Source organism: Agelaius tricolor, unplaced genomic scaffold (assembly GCF_023055355.1).
Source record: "Agelaius tricolor isolate 1412-34295 unplaced genomic scaffold, bAgeTri1.0.p SCAF_2, whole genome shotgun sequence".
Classification (NCBI taxonomy): Eukaryota; Metazoa; Chordata; class Aves; order Passeriformes; family Icteridae; genus Agelaius; species Agelaius tricolor.
Genome location: NW_027269262.1, coordinates 71,859,023 through 71,868,858, shown reverse-complemented (window position 1 = coordinate 71,868,858; position 9,836 = coordinate 71,859,023). Strand labels below are relative to the sequence as shown.

The 9,836-nt window shown below is 38.2% G+C and overlaps 1 protein-coding gene across 1 annotated transcript in view; it reads left to right on the top strand.

Moving 5' to 3' along the window:
- Window positions 1-2,461: 2,461 nt before the first annotated feature.
- GRHL2 (grainyhead like transcription factor 2) overlaps window positions 2,462-9,836 on the top strand; it is a 54,287-nt gene continuing 46,912 nt past the window's right edge. The window contains exons 1-2 of the mRNA XM_071421978.1: window positions 2,462-2,574; window positions 7,783-7,972. Coding sequence (XP_071278079.1) covers window positions 2,462-2,574; window positions 7,783-7,972 — 303 coding nt within the window. The remainder of the gene's footprint in view (window positions 2,575-7,782; window positions 7,973-9,836) is intronic.

Here is a 9,836-nt window from a genome sequence, read left to right as displayed (position 1 = left end):
TTATTAGGAAGCAGTAAATTAAGCTGCTGTTCTTTGTATATACAGAAAATAGCACTTTCAAATGCTGATCTAGGAATTCATCCTGGGGTGCATCTTCATTAGCTTTTTGATCAGTGATTAGGACAGTACTAACTAGTTAAAAGAAGAGAAGTAATTACTTCAGACATCTTAGTATACAGGGATACTGTTCTGTTCTTCTACAGTGCTGACATAATAAAAAAGACAGTAGTTGCTTACACAATATTTAACCAAGGAAACCATATTAAATACATCTGAACTGTGAAGTCAAATATTGCAATGTATCTATAGCTTGAGAGTGTCTCAAACATCAAAGATTACATATATATTTCTTTTATATATATATTTATCTATTTATAGCTATATATTTTTATATATAGATTTGTTAATACTCCTAATTTGGAGAGGCAATGGTATATTCCTTAATGATGTATGTAAGTAGTTCTATAAAGTATATTTTTGGGTTTGTATACTTTTAAAAAATGTTTGTGGGAAATCTTGACTCCCAGCTCTGCTTGTTCAAGTCATGTTTTCCTTCTAGCTACATAAAAGGTTTAATATCCTGAAAAAAAAGCAATCAGTGCTATCAGTGAAGAAACGATTCCATTTCCATTAACTCTGTGGAAGCAGTGAATGAACACGGACCACGGGGCCAAGGGTCAGGTTAAATTGTAGGAGGTCTGGGCAGCCTTGTCATGACCTGTTTTTAATTTTACAGCCTGCTTCTGGCTGCTTCAAGTCAGCTAAAACAACCTCAGGTGCTATGCACACGAAGTACTCTTCTTAGGAAAACAGCATGGCCTCTCATGAAGCTACTAAATAATTGCTAATTCTGATCAACTCTGTCAGCTCCTGCAGAAATGCTGTGACCTTCAGGTTTTCCTCATTTTGATTTTTTTACAAATGTGCTGAAACCTGTCATTTTTTTGAGACTCTTAGTCATGATTAAAAAAAATAAAAGCAACAGCCTTAGTATACAAGTAACACAAGATTATCTGGTGGAAATAATATTTTATTACAAGTGAAACAAAAAAAAGCCTCTGAAATCATAGATATAAAAAGTCTGTCCCAGGGTAAGTAATCGCCTCCTTGAACTAGTCCTCAGTAGGCATTTATTGTATGTATTTAATCCTTGTGTCAGATTTCTTTTTCATACTTCCTCTTTTGCGTAGTTAATAATAATTTTTTGTCAATGTTAATGAATCACCTATTTGTTCTAATCTCTTGATCACTACTGCATGCTCAAGTTATTTTGGTTCAGAGTAAAAACAAATAAAACTTCTACTAGGCATCTAATTGTTAAACTAGTCTGTTTTGCCATTCATTGTTGCTGTTCTTAATATATTATTTTACTTCCTCTCAGACCGTTTAGTAATGGTAAAATAATTTCTTTTAATCATTTCATGTGTGTAATCTTGTTCAGATTCATCTTGTGCTCAAAAAGTATAATTGTCCCAAAACTGCAAGAGTCCCAAACATGCATTCATTAGAAGGCAAAATTACTCAGCCTCTTTAATGGGAACTTTTTCCTTGGTATGGACTTGTGGGCCAGAGGGCATCTTACCTTTTTGTTTCCTGGTGGTCTAAATGATTTGGTGTTTTGGTTTTTTCTTTTTCCTTCACTCTCAGTTCATTTTTGTGTTTATATAGTCTCTGGATTAGGTTAAGTACATTTTGGAGATCTGTTGTGCTGGGAATGATGTGATTGTCAGTTCTGAAAGACAAAATGCCAAGAAACATGGGCCATAATTTTCCTGTTCATTAAATATTTATGCTCCTTTGTAGTTTTAACAGAACCCTATTATCTAATTGAAACAACAGTATTGGAGACTACTAAATTATACCTTTGGCAATAAATCCTGATGAGTCTCAAGTTTTGGATTTTTTTTTTGTTTTTTGTTTTTTTTTTTTTAATCAAATAAATCAAAACTTGCAATGAGCCACACAAGTTTTGGGGTGGTTTTTAAATTTTGTTTTGTTTTTTGCTTTTGTTTTGTTTTTAACTTGATGTCAAGTAGGCAAAGTAGTTTTCTGAAGGTAGTAAACTTGGGCCAAAACAAACAGTAGACTCTTTGAAACAAATGATTTAAAGTGCTAGGACTACCTTTGATTTATACTTCAGGCAGAAGTTTATGATCTGGAATCTGAAGTTTAACTTATGCAGCTTCTGTGGGATCTGTCCTGCATTTTAAATGGTCATAGTACTTCATTTTGTGCCTATGAATTCATATGTATGTGCATTAATTTTAAGACAAATTGCATGAACATCTGTTCTGGATCTCTTTTATAGTTGTCTTACAGCTGAACTAAGATTTGTGTAAATGTAAAATAAACTTACAGAGGGTTTGAGAACTACTGAAATATTTGTACGTGATCATACTCTGACCTTCTTACTGGTGTCAAAACTGGAGTGGGAACTTCTGCTCTATTTTCTGGTTCTTGGATGTGTCTGGAGCATGCTCCTGTACCTTTTGTCACACCAAAGGAAACATGGGTGTTTTACAAGTTCACCATTTCTTTGACTTTGCACTGGAGGAAAGACCAGAGTGCACCGTGGTGTGTGATGCATGTCTGTGTGCAACAGAAGTGGTCCCTTTGCTAGAATCTTGTTTTAGACTTTGTTTCTCCCAGCATTTGCAGATTAGAGACAGTTGCCCTGGTCACCTTCTTATCATGGAACTAACAAGGAGCTTATGATAAATATCCTATGACCTTGATGTGCTGGGCTGGGAACAAGGGTGATGTGAGTTTGTCTTGCCGTTTCTAGTTATTTGACTAGTGCCAAAATTTCTGGATGTTTTATAACATCTGTATGGACCAAAGCCTTGTATCCCTTCTCCTGAAGGAACAGTTTGCAGATGATGTGTGCCTGGTGCTCTTTTGTCTCACCTGTGTAAGAATGGGCAGGCTGAGGCCTGGGCTGAAACCTGGGAACTGGAGCCTCTCCCATTCTCCTGCCTCACACACATTGCTTGTGTGTTCCCATCTGGCACCTAGCCTCTGCAGGGAGGGGAAAGTCTTCCTGCATTGTCACAGGGTGAAGAAGTCTGCAGGTATATTCATGGAGCAGGTTGATTGTAACTTTGTTTTTTTAAGAACAAATGCAATGTCAAAAAAAAAAAAAAAAGAAAATAAAAAGAAATGAAAAAACCAAACAAAACAACACCCCACAGTTAAAAATGGAAATGCCTGGGCTGGGTGCCCACCTTGGCAGTTTAAACAATCTGCTTTGGATTTCAGGGTTGAATTTCCTGAGCAAGGCAAAAGATGTGGGGCAGGTAGGAAGAGGCTTTCTTTCCCACTAGTTCCAACTGGATCAGGTTGTAATGCTGAGCATATGATGCAGCAGGATGCATATGTACTTGATGCAGCACGGCTGCCTGAGTCTGCTTTATGTTCAGTGGCAGATACAGCTGAGAAGTTGAGGGCTGCTTGAGCTTTGCAAATTCAAAAGAAAGCTCTTGAGCATCAAAACTGGTTTTGAGAGACTGGCAGGCAGGACACCTTGTTTCTGAATAGAAAGGAAGCTCTGGTCACCAAGCCTTTTACCACTGTTCACAAGTGTGGTAATGGGCAGTTCTGATTCATTGTGAGCTAATTCGCAAATTGCATCAAGTTGGGTGAGAATTTGCCTGTAGTAGGATTTTGTAGCCCCAAGGGCTGGCTCTTGTATGTTCATTATCTTTAATCCGAGGAAGAGCTTGAAAGGCTGGCCTTTTCCATTTAGTATTATTGATGTTAAGTGCAATGTACCTTTCCAATTTACATTGCAGTAACTGAAATGAAACTAAGTTTTGGATATCTTTGTATTTATATGCTACACTTGTATAGATTTTATGAAATTCTATATTCTTAATTGTAAAAAAGTTCAAAAAAAATCACTGTAACTGCTGTTAATTTGGAAAAATTATGTATGTCTTATGAAAACACACAAATCACTTTGGATGGTAAGAACAGGAAAATCTCTACTAAGCAGTGGAGGGAAAAAAAGATTTTGCAAAATAAAGGCCGTCTGAAGTTTTAGTTTTGACATAAATGCTCCCGTGTCAGAGCAATCTGGCTCCTAGCTAGACCATTGCCCAGAAAATACCTTTCATTCTTGCACACTTACTACTGTTTGACATAATACAATGGAAACATTTTGCATTCATGAGGAGCTCAAGTGGTAGCTTGAAAGGAAACATTTACTTTTTAGATACCAAGTAGCCTAATTCTTCATCTCTTTCTCCACGATAAAACGAGGATGTGCTTTCAGCTTGTACCAGTGTGTCCCGCACAGCTGAGTTCTGGTTAGCACACATCCTGACTCCCAGATAGAGGGGTGGTGGGCTGGCCCGGGTGAGGAATGGGCACAGCAGGCGTTGCTCTTGTTCTCTGCTCTTTTGCAGGTTTTTAGGTGTGGCTGGGGCTACAGTAGGTATTTGCTGGTGTGGTTGGTCAGGTTGAGTGGGAGTCTTTCAACCTTGGCCTATCTTTTTTCCTTAAGTGTGTAGTTCTTGGTGGATGTGTTCACTGATGGATTTTCAGCTTTTGATAAGATTCAAAAATCTATGGATCTACTAACTGCAGGTTGCAAGTTAGGCTTTTCTTTCCACTGGGATGGTCAGGGCAGCTCTACAGTGGGATTGCTGTTACTTGTAGGTGTCACCCTTTGTCTTCCGCACGGTCCAGGTACCACCAGAGTCACTTTCCTCCCTAGCACCTGCCAGCTGTCATCAGTTGCACAGCTGGAACAGCTGGGGCTGCCCTGGCATGGAAGTATGACTGACAAGACCAGGGAGCTTATCCGTGTGGAGCCTCACTTAGGATGCTGGGTTTTCTTGGTGTATAATAAAATACAGTGTATTTATCTCCTCTGGTTATGGAGGATTTTGCTCTGTCACATTTAGCTGAAATTGTCCAAGGAGGTTCAGCAGTTGTGCAAAAAGGAAAGGGAATGTGTGTGCATACACGAGTCTCATTTCTTCAGAGAAACTCTTCCTCTCATCCAAACGGCCTTATTTAATAGAGAAGTTTTCTTTAAGTGGGCCCAATTGTTTTGGCTGACTACTTTGGCTATAATCTTTGAAATGATTGACTATGTTAAGTCATGATAATTAGCTCTGACCATTAACCTCCTGCAGAGCTGATTACAGGGATAGGGGTGATGAGGAAGTTTTTTATTTTTCTTAGTGCTATTGTTTCAGTCTGTTTGCAGAGTAAACACAATGAGTGTGGCAGTTGATTATGCTGCAGACCATCTCTCAAAGCAGAGGAGACAGATACTTTGCTTTCAAATGTGAAAACCTGAGTTTTAGAAAAAAAACATGTCTGAAGAGATGTTGGGAAGGCTCTAAGTCTATGCACTTCTGCCTTTCCAACCATCCCAACTGCTTACTTACTGAGTTGCTGTTTCTAGAGCATTTATTCCCTTTGCTTTGGCTTCTCCCCAAGACAATCAGATATGCACCTCTGTGAGACTGCACTCTGGTCATTGCTTTAAGATCATCTTGGCTAATTTAGAGCAACAGAGATTGACTCCTCCCCTCCAGCATTTTTACAGACAAGCACAGCCCAAGTCATAAAAGGTGTATTTTTAAAGGGATCTTGCTGTCTGACTGTAGTGCTCATAAATCAGTTATGACTGTTGCACACTGTGAGTGCTCAGAACAAAAGGCAGTTATTGATTTTAAGGGAAGATTGCTACAGGAGGAAGGGTGAGTGGGATTTTGTGCGTTGCAATGGGCAGCAGCCCATGCGGTGAAGCAGCCCAGATTTAGCTGAAGGGGAGCTTTGTTGAGGAAAGGAGAATCCTTGCTTGGAATAATTGCATCTGAGCCAGGGAGAATTGACTACTCCAGAGTGGAAACAGGTCCTCAGCTACCTTTGGCACAAACAGCAGGGCTGTTGCAAATCTGATTTGAGTTGCTAACAATAAGGTATTGAAAAGGCAGGCAGACCTAGCAGTTGCCTCTGTATTTCCTTAGACTGCTAGTTTATGCTCAGCTACACTTGCCGAAGCAAACCTGTAACAACACAAATGTATATGTGAAAACAAGAGGGACAAAAATCTTCAGCAAAAGGCCAGGCAGAAGTGTTGTCAATAACAAAAAACCAACCAAACAAAAAGGTAGTTTCCAAAAATCCAGTTACTTTATATGAAAGGAAAATAGATCCGGTACTGTAACTGTAAAAATACTGGCTGTATTTTCTGATATGAAGCTATGAAATGCTCTCTTCCCCCCCAGAGCTCATAAAATTGTGCTCTGTGTACCAGATGGATTATTTTGTTTTTCATTAAATAAAGAAACTTGTAAACAGTGCTCTGTACCATAGAGATTATAATCTCTACCACCCGCCCTCTTCTTCCTTAAGCACTGGAGCACCAACTTTGCAGGTTGGATTTGCACCACAGCAGAGATCTGGTGCTACCCCAAGGTGCTGGTCACTGCAGCTTGGGGCCAGGCAAGGCATGCTCCCAGCATCTGAGAGCATTTACTGGGTTCAGTTGTGCTTTTATCAAATCCTATTTCGGAAAACAAATAAAAGTCTTGTTTGCACAGTTTAAATGCCACTTTCTGTGCAACAGCAGCAGTTAGTTGGGTTAGATCTGTGGAGCTGGCACTGGTGCAGGTAAGGCAGAACAGAAAGAGGAGGCTGACTACTAGACTGGCTTTTATGTGGAAGATGGCAAAAAGTGTTTTATGAAAGTCACCAGGAATAACTACTAGTTTACCACTTGGTATATTTAGTTATAATACCATCTCTGCAACTTTCACATTTGTAAGGTATAATGTGTTAAAAGTTTTGTTGTCATAATTCTAAGTTGAGCCACAGTTCTTGACAGTGCTCTTGTAACACCCATGAAGCAGCACACTCCTCACTCCACTATTTCCCATGCCTAATCTGTTTGCCTACTATCTTATGCAACCTTTTTTTAATGCAGTTGTTTTATCAAAAAGTTTATTGAACAGTTTGCAAAAGCAGGTGCTATTATCTTCATTTGTGTTTCCATTATACTGGAAATTTCAGCCGTAGCTGTGGTGCGGTAGCTTCTCGTGCAGTATGCACAGGCACAGGTCAGTTTGCACCACTTCCAGGCTGGAGGAAACTGCTTTGGCTGCAAATGCCACTCGCTGATGGTCTTGTGTGTGTTACCATGGGTTTGTAATTAGATGCAGTGAGTGATAAAGTGTGCATTGAGACCAAATATGTTTACTTCTGTCCCATCCACTGGACCTATTGCTCATGTCCTGGTACAAAAAACTTCTCTGAAATTACTGACAAGTTGCATTCTAAAAGCAGAGAATAGCTTAATTTTAAGGTGTACCTGCTTAATAAATATTGAACTATACTCTGTTTAGGTGAACCCTAGATTAGTATTAGATGCTTTTTCTTGTTTTTCGTTCATGTCTTATGTCAGTTAAATGTCACATATTTTTCCCTAATCAAGTGTACACATAGCAAGAATACTGGGGCAGAATGTTCTTATATTGTTGCTTCATTTTTTTCCAAATAGTTTTAAAATATTTTTGTAACTCTATTTGTATATTAGCAAAAATAAATTTGAATTATTATCACAAGATCTGCGCGCAACTGAATTATTTTTTTTTAAGTACTGAAGATAGCTAATACTGATAAATATTTATGTCACCAAGTGTAATACAGAGACACTTGCTTGATGTAATCATATAACTTTAATTGAGCTATTTGATGTTCTTTACCATGCCTTGTGAATAAAGTAACCCCTTCTGGATCACAATTTTATTCTTCCTGTCTATGCAGTAACAAGCGGCTTGTGGCCTTAGTGCCAAATGACACTTCATTCAACACCAGACGAGCCTACACCAGTGAAGATGAAGCCTGGAAGTCGTATTTGGAGAATCCCCTAACAGCAGCTACCAAGGCTATGATGAGCATAAATGGTGATGAGGACAGTGCTGCTGCTCTTGGCCTATTGTATGACTATTATAAAGTAGGTAATTCTGTCATTATCCCTCCCTGCTGCACTAGCAGGGACCACTCTAAGAGGCAACAAAAGAACCGGTTTTCAAAGAAAAAAGTCACTGCATCTTCTTTTCTCTCTAATGTTCCCATCATGCACCCATTATTTATAGAAAGCCTGTCTGAAACTGTTTTGATGTATTTAATTCTGGAGAGAAAAAAACAATCTCAGAATTCCCATATTAAATTTTATACCATGTGTTTTTTTTTTTTTTGTTTTTTTTTTTTGAGCATAGTGTTCTTCCTTTGCAAGGACATTGGATGATACTTGAAATACTTAAGTGTAAAAGGGGAGGCCTTGTCCATCTGTGCATTTGTCTGCTTTTCTGGTTCATTCCACACATGTTTTAGTTTGCTCTTTAACTGGGGTATCTCTCATCTGACAATTTCCCATGTTATTTTTGTTTGTATAATGATTGCAGTAGGCTGTATACAAACATACAGTGAGGGCTAACCCTTGCACTGGCAGTTTGCAGGACAGAAATGAAGCTGGACACAGAGCCAGAGATCTAAGTCAGTTTACAGGAAAAGCACTGATGTAGCTTCAGTTTGTCATGTTCTAAACCCAGGGCTTTTCATACAATTTTAGTAATTTTTTTAATATATATATATATATATCATAGTGTTTAAATAAAGCTATGTTTGAAATTTTTGCTGAAAGCAGAGGAGACTCCTAGAGAATGCATCTCTGTGTAATGCAAAAATGTCATTCTGAAGCTCATGCTGACCCCTTGGTACTCTGCAAACAGAATCAGTGTTGCCTCCCAAGCACTAGAGTGTGAAATTCATTTCACTGCAACTATCTCCATACCCCTGAAATCAGTTATGGCTGCCTTGGACAGATGATCTTCTGTGAAAGCCAGCACAGTGATGCCAGGTCCCCTTGTAATTCCTGAAGAAGTAACAGGAATGGGAATTAAAAACCTATTCTTTTAGTATTTATTAGTATAAATGATTTAATGAATGGACTCCTCTTTTTAATCTCTGTGACATTAATTGAGTGTTCAGGAGAAGGGATTGTAGGGAAGATGCCATATACCAACCTTATGGTTAAATATTGTTTTAATTGCTTTGCTGATTATATTCCTTGCTTTTGTGTGTTGTTGTCAGTAGAGAAAACTGTTCCCAGTGAGAAAGAACAAAAGGTCCTTTTCTCTGCTTGACATAGTTACCACAGTGCCAGAGTCTTTGAAATTAATATGGATTCATAAAATTCAGGATGTCTATGAGCATCTGGAGTATTGGCTTCTGTCTTAGTAATACCTTTGTATGTAGCAGTTCATTAATCTGATGGATTTTTGTAATAAAACCAGAAAATTGCCCTTTTCCTTCTCAAAACCATGTTCTAAAAGACATATCTGCTCCTTGTTCCAGGTAGTTGCTAAAGACTTGGGGTTCAGATGGAATAAGGTGGGATTAACATCTCAAAACCATTTCCAGCATTCAATCATATCTATTTTTGTCTTAAATAGGGATAAAATGATAAGTCTTGTTGATACTCCCAAACACAAACTTAAAACTTAACCTCTGTGCTGTAATGGGGAAGTGTAGAGGACTTCCAATGCACAAGACTCTTGAATTGTCCTTATTTATAATCTGGCTCATTAGCTGTAACGTGCTGGATAATATTTTTGAATTACTGTGTCCAGTCAATAGGAATTATTTGAATTTAACTGTCTGAGTTTTTTTAACTTTTCCTTTTCCTTGTAGTGATATTTTACCTAAACATAGAACATCATTCAGAGAAAAATACATAATCTTAAAAGGGGAATCAGCATATGTAAACTGTGGCTTTTATCCCAGTTCAAAAAAATAAATGAAAATGGTTTTTTAGC